This window comes from Crotalus tigris, unplaced genomic scaffold, assembly GCF_016545835.1.
Source record: "Crotalus tigris isolate CLP2741 ecotype Arizona unplaced genomic scaffold, ASM1654583v1 scf7180000017779.458999, whole genome shotgun sequence".
Taxonomy (NCBI): domain Eukaryota; kingdom Metazoa; phylum Chordata; class Lepidosauria; order Squamata; family Viperidae; genus Crotalus; species Crotalus tigris.
The window spans coordinates 67,545-89,871 of record NW_024096629.1 but is presented as its reverse complement, the minus strand read 5'-3'; the positions used below and the strand labels follow the sequence as shown (position 1 = coordinate 89,871).

At 35.6% G+C, this 22,327-nt stretch overlaps 1 protein-coding gene across 6 annotated transcripts in view; it reads right to left on the bottom strand.

Moving 5' to 3' along the window:
* ANO3 (anoctamin 3) overlaps positions 1-22,327 on the bottom strand; it is a 175,081-nt gene that overhangs the window by 91,368 nt on the left and 61,386 nt on the right. For 5 of the 6 annotated variants that reach the window (XM_039342220.1, XM_039342221.1, XM_039342222.1 and 2 more), the window contains exons 4-6: positions 18,710-18,846; positions 4,296-4,454; positions 3,399-3,499 (exon numbers count right to left, since the gene is read on the bottom strand). In XM_039342220.1, coding sequence (XP_039198154.1) covers positions 3,399-3,499; positions 4,296-4,454; positions 18,710-18,846 — 397 coding nt within the window. The remainder of the gene's footprint in view (positions 1-3,398; positions 3,500-4,295; positions 4,455-18,709; positions 18,847-22,327) is intronic. The other variant, XM_039342225.1, reaches the window with a different exon arrangement.

The following is a 22,327-nucleotide window of genomic DNA, read 5'->3' as shown; positions in this document are numbered from 1 at the left end:
AAAAAAGTCTGAATGATATATATATCTATATATCTTCCAATATTATTTGAGGTAATAAATGCAAAGAGGACCATTTTGGAAATACAATACATAAAGGCATGCCATGAAAAATAATTGTATAGGCTCTTCATGCTGTTGGAATTTTTCCTTGTATTATTTTTTCCATTTTTAAATGTGTATTGATTTAGTTGGGAAAATTGATGCATTCATGTGGAATTCAAATTGTAGATTTTTTTAAAAGACAAATCACACCTAAAAATGACCATTACCTCCCCCTCCCCAAAGACTGAGTGACTTGATTTATGAGTCATGAGTAGGCAACATAATAGTTGTCAGTTAAAAATGACACTCAGTAGCCCTTCTTTCCCATGATAGCTGGTACTAAGGCTCCCTACTAACTCTCCATTAGATTACCAGATTGGCTCCATAGTAGTGGTATGATACTATTGAAACAATTTTTCATAGTAAAACTCAATAATTACTCAGTGATAATCTAACTGGCATACTCCCTATGATTATTAGAAAGAGAACTTCTCCAGTTGAAGAGGAGCAAGCGTGGGGAAGTTTTGTGTGCATATATGTACAAACTGTGTGTATATATATCTTACATACTGTATGCAGTGGTTTGATTCAGTCAGTTCGCACCACTTTGGCAGAACTGGTAGCTAATTTTTTATTGCCCAGCCCAGAATGGACTTCCAGAAGCCGCATCCACAGAGAGAACCAGTTGTTCACATATTTGAATCCCACCACTGACTGTATGTACCTCTCTCATTGGTAAGCAATGTAATCCATAGTAGTGAAAAGCTATATTATATTAGATTGATGGTATACCTGGAAAGCAGGACAATTAAGCAACCTTGTTATGCTCACGAGATAACAAAATTAGATCTCAGCTAATCTACAAATGCTAGTTGTTGAGCAAAGCCAAACATTCTGCATGTTGGGTTGGAAATTGTAAAATCCTACATTTTGGTCTTTCAGTGTTCTCTGAAGGAGTTGTTCAAAAAGAAAAATTGCAATATGTTGGGAATCTTTAAATATTTGGCTCAGGCTCAGTACCCCAAAGGCTCAAACACATGTCAAAGTATATAGGTTTGAGAGGTTGTTAAAGTATCTTTAATTCATTTTGAATTAAAATTAAGGGCAGCACTGACAGGAAAATTGTTAGATCTTCTTCAGCATTCAGCAGTAATCTTATACCAATGCCCAAAGGAGTCCTATGCTTAAAATAATGTCATTAAAATTAGATTAATTTGCATGTAGTTTCTTCCCTCAGCTTGGCATTTTTAAAGAGAAGGGGAGCATTTTTGTCAATTTCAGGAATTGGTCCAGATTCAGTGTAACTTCATTTCCCCAATCCATCCCCTTCTAAATATTACACACTGGAAGAAAGAACATTGTCTGGCCCCATGGCCTTTCCCTACTACAGTTTGCTGAGTTGCCTACGATAAAGCTCAAATTAAGCAGAGTAACTGGACAAGACCGGAAGAGAGATCCATGAGCCAGAAGTACATGGGTAAGTGCTGGACTATTAGGCAACATTTGCACATGAAACTCCCAAATCTAATTTAAGGCCTCAATTCCATCATAGCAGGATTATTTATGATTAGATTTATATTCTTCATTTCATACAGGAGCTTAAAACTCCCTATAACAAAAAGCTTATGAAGTTACTTGGGTTGAGAGATAGAAGCAGGCCCAACTCATTAGTGAGTATTTGTGGCCAAGGATGGATTTGAATCTTAAATACAGCTTCTTAAATACTATACCACTCTGATTCTCTTTGTTTTGTTGCAGACTTAAGGATACCAAAGTGTAGTGCATGCAGCAGATTCTGCTGAAGATCCCACCAGTTTTTAAATCTTAAAATCTAAAGCAGGGGTCCCAATCCCCAGGCTATAGCCCACTGCCAGGCTGTGGCCTATTTGGAATTGGACCACATGAATGGCTGGCCAGAGTGTGTGCATGTACATGTGTAGCACAACCTGCACGAATGCCATGCTGGTAGACACTTTTGCACATGCTTGCCAACTCGCCACTTGCCACAAAGTTTAGAGACTGTTGATCTAAAGGATTTGTCATTAAATGTCATTTTAATGCTTTCATTATGCAAGAAAAAACTCTGAGCAAAGTTCTTTATTAAGATCAATAGGAAAACTTGCTAAAACGAAACCCACTATTAATCTTTCCTTGCTCATCGTTTACATTTTTTTTCCTGAATGAAATTAATTATGAGGGAAATTGTGGATTGTTTGTAGCATTGCTAAAGAGCAATGTAATAATTCCCTGAAATTGATTTGTATTTTTCTCTTAAAGCAAATGGATCATTTTCTGGCAATTGATATAATGTACTTATTTCTGGAAGGGCCCCACTAAATTCAAGACCTTTTCTCTGGAGTAAATAACCGAAGGTTGCAATTAAAACCTATGAGCCAGCAGGTGTACTTATCCTCCATTGGTATTAATTTGTATTAAACCAATTATAGCTGCTTTGAATATTTCAAAATTATGGAAACTTGTGCCTCAAGACAGCTTTCAGTGTACTAAATGTACACAAGCAAATGAACGGCATAAATTTCTCTATCAGTTGTACAAATTCATCATATTAGAAGGATGAATCCAAATTACATAGCACAGGTACATTTGAGAGTGACCACAATGTCTAGAAGGACTCACTTTGGCTTTTACTTTGTCTATTGCTTATGGAACCAACAATGGATTAGCAGAGCAATTGTGACAAAAAACTTTGGGTTACTCTAATATCTTATATTTTTGCTAGCTGTAATAAAAATACTAAACTGAAGATGGAGGTTTGTTTGCATTTGGACTGCAAGCAGTAGAAAAGAAAATGGTGCACCTAACTTACTAGTTCTGCTCTGCATGACAGAAATATAGAGAAGGTTGGTTCCTGAGGACCTTCTGCCTCTCCTAGCCATACCCAGTGCTATGAACCCTGGAATATTGTGCCAGTAATCATGATTGTTCCTTATATTAAAAACTTCCCAGACAAGATTCCATTCCCCAGTGACTGGTTGAACATAAGGATATCTGAAGCAACAGTATCCCTTGCAGAATTTAGTGTGTTTGTCAATGAGCCCTGGTGGCATGGTAGTGAGAATGCAATATTGCACATGAACTCTGCCCACATCTTGGAGTTCAATCCTGATGGGGCTTAAGGCTGACTCAGCCTTCCATTCTTCTGAGGTCAGTAAAATGAGGACCCAGATTGTTGGGTGCAATATGCTGATTCTGTAAACCACTCAGAGAGATGATATATAAGTCTAAGTGCTACTTAGTGCTACTTACTACTATTAAGTTAGCTATGAACAAATGTGCTTGATAGAAAAATATATTCTTAATTTAACAAGTGACAAAATTAAGCATTTTATTGTTACCTGAAAGGCATCCTAATGTTCATTCTTTCAGCATATTTGCAGAGTGTGTCCCAAGGACAATGGATTTTTACAAAGATAATGTCATTGTTTGTAACAGCTGGCTGCAAAAAAGAAACAATGTAAAAAGCACAAATCTTTTAGATCCAGGTGGCATTTTTTAAAATTTTGCTCTAAAAAAGTTCACAGTTAGTTATATGGATATATGGTATTTAAGACCAGTCTTTTTTTTTTTTTTTTAGCTGTCTACTTGGACTTGTTGAAAGATAATTCTAAGGAAAGTATAAATATCCTGCATGTATTCTTCTTTGGTCAAAAAAGAGAGGAATTTTGGCTTTCCTGTAATCTAGCTAGGATTGCAGTTTATCAAAGAACAGAGTTATTACAATTGTTCAGAAGCTTCATAGATGTTATCCCATAAAATCATGTTATCTTTTTGACTATTAATAAATTACAGAACAATCCTTCAAACAAGATGGGAGAGGAAGTTATAAAATCACCTTTCACTTACTACCTCAGAGGTTTGGTTGATTCTGAACAATTTGAGAAAAATACTGTATGATCAGATCAAACAGTACATGTTTCTCCTTAAAGAAGTCCATCAACAAAACTCTTCCATACTCATTTACAGAATTATTTTTAGTTCTTCACATGGACTACTAGTTTCCCTCTTTTCCTTCTTTTTACAAAATATTTATTTGCTTTTTTCCTCCTTCCCTTCCCTGCTTTTTACACTATCTCTCAACCTGCCTATTTTCCTAACCCTCCCCCCATTCTACTCTACCCTTCTTTGAAGGTAAGCCCCAGTTAATCCTGCAATCACTTCAGTAAAAGGCAAATCATCTAATGGGTTTTCTTCACAGTAGCTGCCATTTTGAGCAAATAGAAAACACTACCCACCTCTCTTTCTAACATTAATCCTTCTGCTCGTAAATTCTTTTCAAAGGTGCTTCTTTTCTCAATTTGAGGACTGGATTTTTTGTAGACTAAAATGTAATCAATACGTTTTTTGCCATCTTTGAAGAATAGACCCGATGTTCCCAGGGCCGACATGTCACTCTGAAAGGAAAAGAGGATATATAATGGACTCTTAGACTTAGTAGCAGAGTCCAGGCAATGATTAAAAACATGGGATGTATTTTTAGGCACAGTGGTTTCTTTTTAGCCCTAAGAATTATATGCAAGACAGAAGAGAAACCTAAAAGAAAGTACTTCTTGCTCTTTCTCAAATTTTTAAAAACAATTTGTTCTTAAAAATCCACAAATTTAGATAACCATAATCAGAATATTGATGACATTCAGTCCTGTAAATCTATATACCTCCCTTAGCAGAGGAGAGATATGGGGCTCAATAAGTAGACTGTTGTTACAAAGTGAATCATACAGGATTTTTTTGCAATAATTTTAACAACTTTTGCTTCTTTGCTTACTTATTTGGATTTATAACCCATGTGTCTCACAAAGAATCAGTAATAATATAGGAGAATTCCTCTAATGTTATCCCATAATACATCTTGGTAGGTTGGACTAAGGACAAGTGATTAATAAACTCCATGATGAAGCAGAGATTTTGAACCTCAGACTCCCTAATTGAGGTTTTAACCAGTACATCTCTTTTTAACTGTGTTAAGCATAAAATTAATAAAGTATATTTACAGTCAAAAGCCAAAATATCAAGCATACAATCTAAAATGGCTGGGTAAAAACAAGTGGAAGAAATAAGAAATTAAAGAATTATTCATATTAGAATGGTTTGATTTAAAATGAAATGTTATGTTAAGTCTATTTTCTGACCTCATGTTATCATTTTATTCTTTCCTGCCTCAAAACGGCTTAGCTAATGTCATTCAGTTTTGGAAAAGGCAGCATAAAAAAATTATCAGGCTACTAATTTCTGATCTAGATGCCACTGGCAACATTTTGGATTCCAATCCATCCTTCCCTGCAGTCCCAGTGGCCCTGAAGCTGCTTAGCTTTGACATTATTTGCCTTTCCTCAGAAACAAGGGCAACTGTGATGCACATAAAAAAAAGTAGGGCTTCAATCACATAGCTGTGACTGCCCTTTGACTTTTATGACTTTCCCTGTGGACAACGCTGCTCAGAAAGCAATGCAATAGAGACAGTCAATCTCCATGAAGATTTTTTAACATATAGTCCTTTCATTTCCCAACGCATCATTAAATCCTACCCTTGAGAAACACCTTTCATGGCTTTGAGGCCTAGGTTGACAACCACTTCCACTTTTGTTATGACTCAGAAGATTGGAAGCAAAACAAAACAACTCATGAAATGGTGAGACAGAAGAAAGTCAGCAAAATTATGAACTGAAATGCTACAAGTTGCATTTATTTCAGTTTCAAGAGTATTTATAGCCTTTGGATGAGGTTTTCAGTAATAACCATATTCGTATATGGTTCCATGCAAGAACAGAAAAGCGACAAGCAAGAAAATAGATTTGGTACCTATCCAGGTACAACTGCTGTTGATTTATTGACTCTAATACATTATTTTGTCCATTATGTATACAAAATCAGGGAACAACAATAGTATAAGACCCATTAATAAATCTTTATTCTAATAGTAACATCAGATCCTATTAATAGAGGAGAAATAGGTTCAGCATTTATTTCTTTTGTGTCTAGTTTTATGCTTCAGATGAACCTGATTCAGAATGACAGAAAAGTGGACTATTCTTTGTAAGTGGAAATCATGATCAAATACTATGTTGCACATACCATAATTCTGTTATCAGTAAAATTGATGTTTTACAGTATGGAAGAAATGGGGCAAAAATAATTAGTTCTATAAATCTTATACCCCATCCCCGAGTTCTCTTTTCGTACTAAGCAGAAAAATGTAAATACACATCAGGATAAATGATTTGCTTTTTTTGGGATTCCAGCTAGTCAGTGTAATCATCTTCCAGGTTATTTACTTATCTACTTGATAAATGCTCCATTCACTATTTTCCCTTCGCTCGGGGATCTATCTCCTGTCCTTATATTCAGTCAGAAATCTATGGCCACTGTTTTCACACAACCCTTGCTGAATTGTTTTGTGTCCCCCTCAATGTAGATTTGTTTCCCAGTTTTGACTTTTTCTAAAGGATATGTATGGGGCAAGTTGAGAGATAGCATAATTCTACTCTCCAAACTTGGGATTTCTATAAGTCTTCAATATTTCCTTCTTGGTGCTTATTTACCTCATTAGAACCCCCACAATGAATCAGGTCATTATTAGTCTTCAGCAGCTTGTCCTATTCTTGTTTTTTCCAGACATTTTGAGCTGCTGTTCCTAGAAGTTCAGACCTGGAAGGTGCCAGGTTGAAGATGAAATTATGCACTTGAAGTCTGAATTAATGAACATACTACAACGGACATTCAAGGAAAAAGCACTGGCATATGTATATACTGCTGCCAAGAAAGCTGCATAGATATGTGCATGATGTCCCCAGAATTCCAGATTCACTCAGCAACTTCACTTTTTAAATGGTAAAATTTTAAAGATGGAATTAAAGCTGCATCATCAGAACAAACACCCTTTTTATAAAATGGATCACAGTTCTGCCTAAATAAGTTCAAGACTGCACTGCAGCAAGGTTTATTTCTGACTGTGTTGTCACCAATATGGCCAAAGGGAGATGTATTGGATAATAGCTCCTTCAATGGTTGGCACTCCATCAAGCTGATTTATAGCTATCTGTTGTCCTGATGTTTTCCTATTTCTTTGTTGAAATGCAAAGAACTATCTTCATAAAAGTTATCCCTTCTATTCTCCACTTTTCTACCAGTCAGCCTGAAATAAAAGAACGTGCTGCTCAGCTTATTCTTCTGTAATCTTTGCAGTCATTTGCTCGTCACCTTAACTGACCTCTCAAGACAAGACAAGAAAGTAAGATTGGAAAAAAGTGATATATATGTATTTCCAGAAATGCAAACAGTTTAATCTATATATTGAATCTGCTGCATCTGATTCATGTCACAATAGTAATCAGGAGTGGGCAATCTTTTGGAAGCCAAAGGCCAGGTATTCTTTAGGTGGCTAAGTAGATGGATAAGATTCATTAAAAAAAAACTTTATGGAGTCTTGACACACACCTTGCTACGTTCTCTCTCTTACATTTTGCAGGCAGATGAAGCCTATTTCAGCATGTCTTTGAACATCATGTCACTGGGGGGGCAGTCAAAATTTGGAAGAGAAACTATAGAAAAACAGTGCATTTAATTTTATTGGGAAACGGTTTTGATTCTTGTAAATATTGTAGAAGTCTTCCTGACAAAAGCAATCATCAGTAACAACCCACCCACAACATTTCAACCAGCATGACATCTGGCTGTCTGAACTTGCTGAAGTGCTTGTCTCTTCAAAAGTTGACCATTCCCACCCTATTAACTGAAGAAATAATAATAAAAAATATGAAATGATACAATTTCTAGATTCTTGTCTTTGCCAAGAGAAATCATAGCACCACACAATGTGCAGCCAAATTGTTTACAGGGAACTTACTATGGCCCATAAGGGATGTGTTAGTGGGTATGAGTCAAGCATACTAAAACAACAGGTGTTCTGCCACCTTGAAGGGAGAAGACAGATGGCAAGATAATAATTAGCAAACAAATTAATTTAACAAGGGCTTAAATATTTCTCCCTTTCAATAATAAGGGGCTTTCATGAATTTCTTTCATTATATTCCTTGCAGAACAGAGTTACACACCAGCAATCTGTACCATAACCCATCACTAACTCTACATGGAATTCTGTAATCAGAGACGAGCTTGGAAAGGTTAGTCAGACATGAAGGTTGGACAAACATGAATTATGCCTAGGAATTACAAAAAGTTTGAAAAAGAAGCTCAGATTAATTCCTCCCTAAACCACTTATCCTTGGTAACTTTAAGATGTGTGAACCTCAACTCCTAGAATTCCCCAGCCATCATGGCTGGTTGGAAAATTCTGGAAACTGAAATCCAAACATCTTAAATTTGCCAAGATTATGTGACACTGCATTTCAATAGGAGAGAGAGGAGGAAAAAACTCAAGCCAAAATGTTATTACTATGGCTTCTCTCAGTAGTTCCAGACCAACTTTAGTTCCAGGCTCACATTCTGGGGAAGTGAATGAGGTTTGTTTCCTCTCTGGATGAGGAGGAACAGGGATTGACTCCTAGTCTTATCCTTGTAGTAAGTCCCAGACTCTACCTGTGTTGATACGGATAACTGAGGATCTCGGTATCACTGAAATAAGTTACTTAAGATAGCCTTAACTCTTACCCCACTCATATTAGCTACAATGCTCAGCCCATGAGAACAACATCAGCTCAAGGTCAAAAGCGAGAAGACAGAAAGAAGGAGGAGGAGTGCGTTTTTGTTACCATGCTGTGCAAATAGCACTGCTTATTAGTAGCATATGCCTTTGATGTGTCAATCATTTGCAATTAGATCTGTTAGGTACTGGCTGTGAATTAACAGAGGCTGAGAACATGTTTACTAATGGCTTACCCAAAGAGATTGAATGGTGAAAGAAATCATTTTCATGTACACCTTGAAATATTTGATCTCAAATATTCTGTTTTGCTATGTGTATCTTTCTACATTGTTCTTCCAATCCTGGCTGAAATGTGGGGTTTGTTTCTTGGAATCTTTAATTCTCTGCTTCATTCTGACCACATGTTTGCTTTGAATCAAGCTTTGACTGTTTTGACTTAGACTAAATCAAGTTAACAGTTTTTGTAAATAATCGGAGATATGTATTTAAGGCTTCCTAAAAGTTGGCGGGTCAGGGCAGTGGATCCTACAAAGAAATGCCGTTCAGTTATTGTTGCCTCTTTTGAAATCTCATTAGAGTGCTGTTTGGTTTTATCTACATTTCAACTGTTCCCTAAAAAGAACTGTTTTCAATTTTATTCTCAAATCTACCATTAATTCACAATTGATTTTATTTCAGTGTGACTGATATTCAGTATCATTTGGAACTAGGCTCTATTGTAAAAAGAAAATGGGGGTTACTTTGTGTAGAGATATGACTGTCATGGCAAATCCTACATTAATGAGAAACTGCAGAACCTACAGGTGACAGTGGGGAATGTTATTGTTGTTAATGTGGCTGTCCAGCAGAAGACATTGTCCAGGATAATATATCATAAATCTCTGCATGAGACAAAACAGCTGGATATGACATCTCATGCTGAGATTCCTCACTATTGCTTTCAATATAATCTAGAAAACCTATGCTAATATATTATGGTGTCACATTTTGTAAAAAAAAAAAAGGTAATTGTTAAGCATATATCTCAGTTAAGTTCACTCCCAATAGCATAGTCAAAAGATCCCACTGACCCTTTGATAGTAAGAGTCTAAACTCTTGCTAAGAATTTTCATTTCACAATACAAATTATCTTGCCAAGTGATATGATTGAAAATATGATTTGATTTAGGAACCTGCTCTTTCCTAATTTTACCCATCACTGGATCCGTCCGATAAAGTATTTTATCAATTGTTGATCAATTATTGTATTATTTCATGAGGCATAAATCATAATAAGCTGCCCAGAGTCCTGTGGGAATGGGGCGGTCGATAAATTTTAATAATAATAATAATAATAATAATAATAATAATAATAATAATAATAATAATAATAATAAGCCTTGTGTTGTTTTAATCATGCTTTGTTGAAGAAGTCACGATGACCTAATCACAGTTAACACTAAACCACTTAATACAATGGTTTACCAAAGCATTCTGACAGTCTTCAGGCATCACACTAAACCAAAAGTAAATTGTAATATGGCTTTGTATGACAGGTAAACCCAGCCATTTCTCTTATTTAAAAACCTTTAAAAAAACCTTTTATGAAAACCTTTAACTGCTTTAACAGGGTTTTGATAGCTGTTTAACCACTTTTTATTGATTGATTAATTTTTTATGTTGCCTATGTCCCCTACAAGGTGACTGTGGAGGGTATTGTAAGTAATATTCTACTTACAATGTCTGATTAATTTCCCCTAATAAAGGAATCTTATATTCTCTAGAAAAGTGGACATGATGAGGGGAGGGATCGATTTTTAAAGTGCAAACCACTGAATCCAGATCTTTGCTAACAAATAAATAAGGCCTTTCTCAAATTAGGCAGAGCACATTTCTCTGATCCAATTTAATTTGGTTTGATTCATTCTTAAACTGCAAAAAAATTACTAAATTAAGTCTCATTTATTAAGATATTTTAAGATATTTGAGCAAAGGCAAAAGCTTAGAGGCCACACTTCTCTGGCAGACAAGAGCTGTTCAAAGACTCTTTTTCTTCATCCAGAAATGCTATTGCTTTAAACAGAAATAGTAATCATATTACCTTTTAATCTATATTTCAAACTCAGAGGAAACCATATTAAATTGCAATGATTCACACTCAAGATAGAAGACATTAATCAAAAAAGTTTCTTCTGTCAGCTCTTTTTCAGAATCCTTTCTAAAGCCCAAATATAAAAATATTGGACAGAACTTTATAGAAAAGAGACTATTGTTTGATCATACCTCCTTATAATGCAAAGAATTCAAGGGAATTTCTTTTCTTTTTTCTTTTAAAAAAAATAAGGTTAGCTTTGACAACTTGGAGAATTTTATTGCAGAATGAGTGCCCCAGAACAATTCTAAAAGGCTTAGTTTAGGAAGTATATAATTCACCATCTCACTATTAAGACACTTTATGAAAGATAGACAAAACCTAACTAGATAATTTCAGAATTTTCTTCAGGAAAACTCAGTATATGAGTTTAAACATGCTTGGGTTAACATGCTTGCCCATCATCCAGCAAAAATTTAAAATAAAATAATATAATAATAATATTTAAAAATAATAAATATATGAATTAAATAGAAAACAAAACAAAAAACTCTCAAAGGGGTTTTTTGGACCACTAGGTCTTTTTCTGCTGGCAGTTTTCTATGTTTCTATGTGTGTTTACTTCAAATGCATTTTTATTTATCTAGGTAATAATAGTTAAAGATCAAAAGCTTGTACTTGCTATAGAGTTATTATATACCCATTTCTAACTTCTACCCAGTACCTTCAATCCATTAACATAGCCTTCTGCTTTTCTGAGGGAGGATTGTATTTTAATAGGGTTCTTATTGGCAGCAACCAATTCCTAAGTAATTTGCTATGTAAGTATTTGAATATACTTTTGAATAAATTATAAAATCAATTTGAGCTCATTTCAGCCAGAGCTCAAAAACATCCATGCAAAATCAAAAAGAATTATGCAGTCTAACTTTTTTGAACAAGGAAGAGTACCTCAAAAGGAAGTCAGCAGAAAGAAATAAGATTGCTGACAATCCTACAGTCTTAGGATGGGAAAGGGTATAAAGAGTTGGGACTGGACCTGATTGATTTGCCATTGGCCTATAGCTGTCCTTATTGGAACTGCTATGTCATTGGACTTCATTGCTATGTCATTGGACTAATGTAAGTGATGTTGTGTTATTATGTTTGCTATGTTCCAAATTATTAGCAAAATAAACCTCTGAATCTTAAAGTAAGAATTATTATTTTGTGTTGCTGTCTTGTGTTTTTTTTATTGTGTTTTTTCCACGACAGTACATAAATATGTGTAGAGATATATTCCATTCCATTCTACCTATGATACTTTTTTACAGATCATAGGTAGCATGGGAGTGGACGAAGAAGTATTTTAAGGGTTAAAAACTTTAAACATTCTCTTAAATTGATCCTCCTCCCCAAAATGCTACCTAACTAGTCTAGTGTAAAGCATCAACTTCATGATGCTTTACACTAAGTTGGTAGCAAGCCATCACTCATTTAACTAGCATTAACAAGTGCCCTCAAATCAGATGTCATCTCCATCTTCCAAGAAGGGGCAGTGTGGTTAGGAGTAACGTACATTTGTTTGATTCTGAATTTTTTCATAAAGAAGGAGGGACGACCCCTCCATTTACATCTGCTCTCCCATCAGATCCAGCTGAGAGGACATGCTACAGTTATCACTAGGGAATTACATTTGATGGGCCCCAGGTGGCACACTTTCTCTGCTGTGGCACCGTCTCAATGGAATATCATCTCCCCACCCAGACAGAATCTGGCTCTACCGCTTTTGACATTCCCAAAATCCCTCAAAACCTGGTTGCATCATCAGGCCTGGGGACTTTACATGACTGAAGAATTATTAAAGTGGTTCCTGTAGTATTAACATCTCTTAACTTAATATTCCTTCTTTTTGGTTTTCTCTTTATAATTTTAGATGTTTTAATAATAACTATTATAATTGTTTAGTATTTATTCATTTATACATCTTTGTTGTATAGATGTTTGTGACATGGTGGCTATATACATTTGATAGAGATAGATAGATAGATAGATAGATAGATAGATAGATAGATAGATAGATAGATAGATAGATAGATAGATGATAGATTTTTAAAAGGAGTTAAGTGACATCCTGCAAAGATCCAACCGTCTTTTTTTTCCACTCAAGATCTTCAAAGCTTTTTCATATATCCATTTTCTTTATAGGTTGGACTTCTTGCTAAATTTGGTCCACCTACTTATTGTCATTTGCACACTTCAGATTTCTATACATTGACGATGGCTAGAAAGGTTAACTACTAATGAAAGCCTGGTTAATTATATAATCAATATTTGGCTGTTGAATATTTGGCTGTTGAAACCACCCTATGCTGCTGTGATTTATGAGATTGAAGACAAAGTAAAGATGACTTTCAAAGTAGCTTTAGAGACCCTTTGAAAGGATGTAGTGCCTCAAAATGCTAAGTAACAGTTTGGTCCTTACAACCATATGAATTATATTATATCACATGCTGAAATATGGACCACTAAGCCACTATGACAACCATCAGTTATTTCAGTGGGTGTTGAAAGCATTTGAAGCAAAATGTGATCATTAATTATTATACCTAAGAAAATGAGTAATATACAGGTGGAAGCTGCTTTATGAGCCTAAAAACATTCAGTATGACTATTATTTAAAGGACAGATGAGCAAATTCACTTCTCTTGCCAACTATTTAATTAAAATTAACTGAAATGATGAATCAAAAACATACTTCAAGAAGTTTGACATTTTTAAAGAAAGCAAATTTCATATTCAAATGTTTGTACCACTTGAAGACTCAAACGTATTTAAATCAAGATTAAAATTTTGAACTTTTAATATATTGGGGGCAATTATATCAAAGACATGTCATTTTTCTGAAGGGTTAAATTGGCTTAAGAAAAATTGGCATTTCTCAATGCTTTTTTAAAAAAAATCAAATAATTGTCAGGTTGATGAGAATTCACATTTGAAAGCTTATCTTTCTTTAAGAGTGGTACCATGAAAATGGCAAAAACAGTTACAGTATGTTAGCAATAAACATACCGCCTGATGGTGCAGTATGGGTAGGATGCAGTATTGCAGGCTAACTCTGCCCACTGCCAGGAGTTTGATTTTGACTGGCTCAAGGTTGACTCAGCCTTTTATCCTTCTGAAGTTGGTAAACTGAGGACCCAGATTATTGGGGACAATATGCTGACTCTTAAGAGAGGGCTGTAAAGCACAATGGAGGGATATATAAGTCTAAGTGTTATTCCTAAATAATCTAAATTGACCTTGACTTCTGTGACTTAAGTAGGTGGGTCCACTTAATTGTCTTTGAAACAATACAGAATTCATTACCTTATTTCAATGCTTTCTGTCCCCCCCTCTCCCCCCAAAAATCCCAGTGGAGCTTACATTTTTGGGTTGGGCTTCCTGATGAGCTCCCACTCATTTACTAACCAGATCTGACCCTGCTTAGCTTTTGGAGATTATTCAAGGTCAATTAATTATATATATATTAGTAAAAGCAGTTCAATTAAAAATATTAACATGTTTCAATTTTAAGTGTTGAGCTGAAAAAAAATATTATAAATAAAAGCACTAAATATCACAGGGGAGTTTGCATTTTCCACATTAATCTGGACTTTTACAACCTGTGACACATTATATAACAATCTATATCCATTTATTCTGAACTCAATGAATTGGGAACATACATCAGACTGCGGCTTAATGCAACACTTAATGTCTGACTGAAAACTATACTGGAATCTAGAGCCTCTGCTGATTCAGGAAGATGTCTTCCAAAACATTACTATTCAATAGACTTCCAAAGAATGGAGTACTGCAGGAAATATTATAGGATGTGATGAAGTATGGCAGTTCTCCTAGCAATAAATAATCTTTCAATTCAGCAGTTTATCACAACACTGTCGATGTATGATATTCTGCAAAGATATAAAACTTTGCCTGTGAATATTCATTGGCTTCATCAGCAGGTCTGCTGGTACTAATATGTGATCTAGTTCTGGAAGAAGAACCTAGGGCAGAGGGACCACTTTATTGCTCTTACCAATCTGAAGTCCTTCATGGATAGAATTAGTGCATATTTATTTGCAGTGGAAAAAGTCCACAGAAGATTATAGGTAGTCTTCAGCTTACAACCATTTGTTTGCAATGGTTAAGTTTCAGTGCCAAACACAATGGCACTGAAAACAAGGCCTTATGCTTGGTCCTCACATTTATGACTGTCACTGCATCCTCACAGTCATGTGATCAAAATTTGGGCACTTGGCAACCCGCATATATTTTTGATAGCTGCAGCATTCTGAGAGTGACATGACCACCATTTACGACCTTCCCAGACAGCTTCTGACAAGCAAAGTCAATGGGTGAAGACAGATTCAGTTAACAACCATGTGATTCGCTTAACAACTGTTTAGCAATGGAAATGTTGGTGCCCACTATGGCCATAAATCTAGGACCACCTGTACTGAGAGTTCGGGAAAGCACAGATGCCAAAAGTCATAGCAGAAAGCTACTACGGATACTTATAAAGCAGATATAGTATTATTTATTTGCATAACATGCTTGCTCATATTTAACTGAACTACAAATTTCTCAATTAAGACAAAATTTTAGATTTATATAATACATTAGCCAGAAATTAACTTCACAGGCTGGGTTCATATACCACATTAAGATGATGATGATGATGATGATAATTGTTAGTGATTTGTACAAATGCAGCCTAAATAATATATTTTGAACAGTAAGGGCAGAATCCTCTTCAGATTACTTTATGTTTTTTGTTGATTAAGGCAAAAAGGTGTAGAATGTTATCAGATGTTGCGACAGAAATGAGTCTCTAATGAAAGTTTATGAAATGACTTTAGCAGTGATGTGGCTTTTATTCATGTACATGGATAATAGAAAGAAGAATGGAATTTCTCTTTTAGCCACTGATTGCCTTTATAATGTTAATGCCTATGCTCCTTACTGCATTCTTTTGCAGCTTTTATAGCTGAAATTCTATACACACATAAATGAACTCAGTGCTCCATGGATATCTAAATACAAAACTGCACCATTAACATACAGGTTTATTTTCTAGAGTGATACCTGCATTCCTTTTTGACTGGCTTTGAAATAGCATAGTAACTATTGAAAAGAAATAGCATGCCACCTGCTATTTGTTATTAGTGGCTTTCCACTTTTTACTTTATGCTATTTCATAACTCAAGGTATGTAGGAGCAAGTGTGTAGGAGTAACATCAAAGAGGAGAGACATAAATTACTAAATATGTAGATTCCGGAATGGAATCATGATGTACTGTACACCATTTCTAACATTTTTTGAATTGCTGCCTCTCCTCTTAATACATTTGTTTTTAAACATCAGCAAAAGGTAAAGTATAGTGTGAATAATAGTGAGTCTCTGCATCTACAAACAGCATGGCTCACATTGTTGGAAAAATATCTGATTGCAAAAATGTGCACAGCTATCATTTTTCATTATCATAGCTAATCGAGGTTTTAAACTGAAAAAGAAGGAATGCCATTTTCAAAGCAGGAAGTCTGCCAATAATAAATTGCTTGTTGAAGAGCAACCATTCTGGTTAGGAGAAAGGCTTAAGTAAGGAATTAGGGTGCCCTGGCTATGTAAAATCAAGGCAGCCCCATCCAGAATGAAAGATAGAAAACTCCTCACATCTGGATTGGCAGGGGGATGCAAACCTCATAGTGACTCAGTCTTGCTAAGATTACATTGAGCCTGTTCTTTCTCATCCCAATCCCTGCAGCCTCCAGACCCTGGGAAAGAACAGCGGCAGCACCATTTAACTGGCCAAATATATAATAACATCGGCACAGATATATAACTGAGTATTATGTGCATACTGATGATACTTAACCTTATGCCAATGGATGACCTCTCACAGCAGTTTTGTGTAGAAATTAAACAAATGTTGTTTCCCTTTGATCTGTTTTTCATACCCTCACACTTCTCCAACAACACAGCTTCTCCAAGTTTGGGAAAGGGCAGCATAAGTAACAAGTAGAAGAAAAAGAAACACTTCAGGGCAATGGAATGTATTTCATCAAAGCACATTTGACTGCCTCTGCTCTTTGCCAATGAGAATGTTATCTCTATCACACAAATCTTTTCACAGAGATAATCCTAAATCTCCTCATCAAGCCTACAAACAGATGGCCAGTCAAATTTATACAGAAAGGACTAAAAACATGGAGAGGGTGGGTGCTATTCATTTTCTGTTTATTTCATGTAGTGCAAGGGGATAGGTTTGTTATTCTCGGAGCACAGAATGAAAATTGTGCTATGTGGTACATGTACCATTCAAAGACTTCATATGTTAGGTGATTCCACAAGTATATTGGGCTAGAGATTTGTAATGGATTTCTGAAGGACCAACCCACTCCCGTGTAACATAAAATGCCCCGTATTTTTACTGATCTGAATGTTCTTTTCTGTGGGGAAAAAAACCCATAATTTTCTTTCATTTGTTAGTGGGATCAAAAGCATCCCTTAAAGAGCAATTTCGATAAGAAAAAATGGAACCCAGGAAAGAGACAAACACCTTCCTTCCACTGACCTTGCAGTTTTATCACTTTCACTTTGAATGAAAAACAAACAACAAGAGGAAAATTGTATGACTATAAGTCACATATGGAATTATACAGAAGATTACATGTAGAATAATTTGGGAACCATTTATTATTGAATAAAATAGCAGATTTTCTAAATGATGTTTAAATGACGTATGAGGAACTTTGACCCAAATTTGCTTTATTGTAATGATTATAAAATGTATACATGTTTTCCCATTGCATGTTCAAATTTATATCACATTAGTCTCCAGCTATTAAAATACCCTAGACCCTTGCATAACATAACTAAAAATAACTCTGCAGATGATAGCCCTTCCCCCATTTCAGTGATTATTACTCCATTACTGCCTTGGCCTCTGAAATCTTATGATCCAAGTCCCAAAATTAATATACTGTAACTTTGTATTTTGATCCATCTGTTTTGTCTTTGTTGTTTGTATGGATTTTTTCTTCCTAGCATTTTCCCACAAATACAGGGTCTGATTTTTTTGGATCCACCAAGTGTTGATCCATGTGTTGTTAACAGGAATTGACTAACCCAGGGGTCCCCAACCCCTGGTCTATGGTCCAGTACCGGGCTGTGGCATGCCAGAAACCTGTCCGCACAAACAAGCAAAGCACATTCACGGGATGCAGACAGTACACAAAACCATGCACCCTCCGGTCTGCAGAAAAACCTCTCTCCACTGGTCCCTGGTACCCAAAAGTTTAGGAACCTCTGGACTAACCAACTTCTTGCCTGATCCTGATGTGGGTCAGAGTAACTGGCCCAGACTCATCCAGCTGGCTTTCAAGTCTAAGGTGTAAGTAGAACTCTCAGTCCACTGGTTTCAGTGGCTAACCTGGTATCTATGCCACTAGACCAAACTGGCTCTTGTTTACATGGATTACATTTATAATAATCTATTCTTTAGATGCTAATACAGGAAGTCCTCGATTTATGACCACAACTGAGTCCAAAATTTATGTTGCTAAGTGAGATATTTGTTAAATGAGTTTTGCCCCATTTTACAACTTTTCTTGTCACAGTTGTTAAGTAAATCATTGCAGTTGTTAAGCTAATAACCCAGCTGTTAAGTGAATCTGGTTTCCCCATCGACTTTGTTTGTCAGAAGGTCACAACCTTTTGGCACATCACAACCATCATAAATATCAACCAATTGATATTTTGATCACATGACCATGTTGTTGCTGCAAGAGTCGTAAGTGTGAAAACGGTTATAAGTCATTTTTTTTCAGTGCTGTTCTAACTTCGAACAGTCACTAAACAAACTGTTGTAAGTCAAGAACTACCTGTACCCTTAATACTTCTATCAGAATAGAGGAAACATAATGTACATTTTTTTTAAAGCTATTACCTTCAATGAAGATTTTGTCTGAGGTTCTGGTTTCTGTCTTGTAGGTGTACTTTTAATAAGCAGAGATTCATCTGTACGAGAATCATAATTCCCATGTTCCGAATCATCTGTATATGTATCTTTCTCTTTTCCTATGTCTGAGTAGGGAAAAAAATACCAGAAACACATGGACTCATATAGTATTACTATGGAGACATTATAACAGAGATATTAGCATGGTTCCCTTCATTATTTGTGTTTGCCACATATTCAGTATCCTATGATTTGGCGACAAAGTCAATATTTACTTTAAACAAAAATTCTCTTGCTTAATTCTGAAATACGTTCTATAATACCAAGGTGCTATTCTGTAAACTGTTTGTCCTTTAGCAATTGAACATATTCATTAATTAGAATGGACTGAGTACTTGTAGCTGAACATCTTGATTTTTTTCAGTTTTTTGGTGCTCCAGCATTGGAACTGTTTGATTAGAGAGTATCCAAATGGTCAGTTATTCAGGAAGCTTATATCAGCAAAAATCAAAACAAATCCCCTACTAATTATAGTAGAAAAATAAATCTGCTATCAGCATTAGCGAGATAGTTGAGTATTCATTGTGAAATGGATTAAAAGGCATATTGATTTATTTTATAAGTCGAGTGGAAGCTGTGGTAGCTTATATGTTAAGTATATTTTTATTGAATTTGTGTTATAGATTTAGCTGCTGAGTTTAAATGAGCATGCTCTATGATCAAGCCCTTGTGAAGTTTCAGTTGCATACATTTATAAAAAGTCAAGAGTAATGGGAGGAGAGGGATATGGGGGTGGACATTTTTAAGTTTGCACCTTTCATGTTTTGAACAGATGTAGACATGTTACTGCAAGTCAAACTGATGTAAAATAAACTAACCTCCAGTTTTCAGGTCTATTCTAGATCAGATTCTCAAAGACATAGCTTACTGGTTGAAGGGCACACAGATAAAAACTTGAGACAACTGCTTAAAACATCTTTAAGGTGATTGTTTCCCAAAAGTCTCATGTTGGTAGGAGGCTTCAGGGTCTGTACCAAAGATTATATACAGTTTATGGCTACAGGGAGCCATTGAATTCAATAAATTCAAATCTATCCTATGAACCTGATGCTCTGGCTCCAGGATGTGTTCTGCTTTTCATCCTTTCCCCCTGCTCCCTATATATACAATTATGGATTTTATGTGATAAACAGAGAGTGGCTTTATTGTTCTTTATGTTCTAATGGTTATATAAATGTCACGATCCTCTATGGGGCTTTTAACAGGTCCATCTACTAATACTTCTTTCCCATTGCTACATTCTTAGAATAAACACCCTTCTTTTCAGTGTTTTTGTGAATAGATTGCACTTACAGATTAGGTCACTCCACTGCATTATTCCTTATTTATTTTTATTTTTTTAAAAAATCCAATTGTATGAGATGTTGCTGTTGTAGAAAAAAGTCCATCCTATTAGAAAATAGGCCCAGTAATAATACAGTTAAATGAACCAATTATATAGACACAGCAGATAAAGAATCCAGTTACGTATAAACAGCAAAGGAGAAAGAAAGGAAATCAATACATTTGTTACTTTTCATTTATAACTTTAGATGTTGCATTTCATATAATCTGAATGACTTAGTTAATCAGCTTTTACCATGAACTTTCTTGTAATGTGGAGGCATTAAAGCTTTAAAGAAAGAGTGTGCTTGCTGAAACACCAGGCACCGTAGAACAGAACAATGGATATTGCTAAAGAGCCTTCTAATACAGAAAAGCGTTTTTACTGGTTGACTTAACAGATAATAGAAGTCCATTTTTCCACAACAGTTTAAGGTGAGAACTGAGATGAAAGCAGTTGATCAGTGAGTACCGTATTTGAGTAAGATAGAAAAAGGCTAACTTAGGGATAATTTCATCTTTGTACCTTTGCCCTCACTTCTAAATGATTCTCTTTCCAGTCTGAGCCTGGTAAAGAACAAGTATAGTTAAGCTGACAGAATATTCTTCTGGCTTGTTGGTAAAGGGATACATTTTCCCCAACAATCTTCTTTCTCAGTCTCGGTCTGGTTCATGAGGCATGACCATTATGTATCAGAAACCTTTTGTATATGTAGCCGTCCTCCTGGGACGGCGTTAGATCTGCGGAGCACAGCGCGCATCAGCTGGCCCGCGGCTCGAAATCCCCTTCCCGGGCGAAGGGAAGGGGTAGAGATCACACGAATAGAGGTAGAACCTCTTAACCCCCCCTGGATTTCTTTTTTTGGGGGGTAGAAAGAGTGTTCCCTCGGAGTTCGTGCTTTCTCCGCCTCCCAGCTGTCTTTGTTTCTTCGGAAACAAAGTGAAACGCCGCTACCATCTCCGCACTTAAAGTTTTCTGGTAAGTGATTTTTAAAGCGGACAGAACTATTTAAAGGATTTTACTTAGAGTTAGAATTTTATTTCTTTTTATTTCTCTTTTAGCTTATGCTGATTCTTTTTTTCTTTTTCTTTTTTTTTTTTTGCGGTGGAGAGTGAGAGTGAAAGTAAGATGGCGTTTTGAAAGTGTTTTTTTTTCTTTTCCGGAAAGAAAGAACGGACTTAAATGAAACGTATGGACAGCACAGTTTCTTTTTCTTTTAAGTTTCTTTTTTTCTTTTAAAGTGTTTTGGAGTTTTTGAAGTTCTTTTTTTTTGCACTCTCCCTGGTCTTTCTTTTAATTTTAAGGATTTTAGTATTTTTTTTTTAAGAAGAAAGAAAGAGAAAATAAAAGAGACAACCAGCTTCTATAGTTTCTAAGGTGGTTTCCTCTCCTGCAATTGCAACTGTACAACAACAACTTAAAGTTACACCACCAGTGCTGCAACCTCCATCTTCTCCTCCCTTGCCAGGCTTGTCTGCACAAGATATTAGAGATATAATGGGAAATGCTGTATCTCAAATCAGGGAGGAAATGAAGCAACTTCTTGAACAGAGCAAATCTGAAAGTAAAGAGGAAATGAAGGACCTTTTTAAACAGAATAAAGATCTTCTTGAACAGAATAAATCTGAAACTAAGGAGGAAATGAAGGAGCTTTTAGTGGAGAATAATATTATTTTGAGGCAAGACATAGTTACAGCTATATCAGGATTGGCTTCTGTGGTTGTGAAGTTGGATTCCAGAGTGGAAGAGGTTGCAGAGAAAGTAGACCTCCTTGAGAATAAATTCCAAGATATGGAAAAAAAGATGGAAATTTCACAAGAGGATATTCTTATGTCTCAGTATAGGCAAATGGAATATGCTTTGAGAATTAGGGGACTCAAAGAAGACATGAATCAAGATCTGATGGAGATGGTGATTAATGATCTAGCTGTTGTCCTGAATAGGGATAAAGATGGATTACGTAGAGAAGTGGAAAAAATTTACAGAGTTAACTCTTGGATTGTGAAACAAAAGAATTTGCCAAGAGATGTGGTGATTTATTTTGCAAAGAGATCTCTGCGTAATGAGATCATACAAGCTTTTTATAATAAGAGGTTCCAGATTGCTGCCCAAGATGTTAACATTCTAAAGGAAATCCCATCAAAAATTTTAAGAAATAGAAAAGACTTTGCTTTTTTAGCTAATGAACTCAAAACAAGATTGATGCCATTCAGATGGGAGAT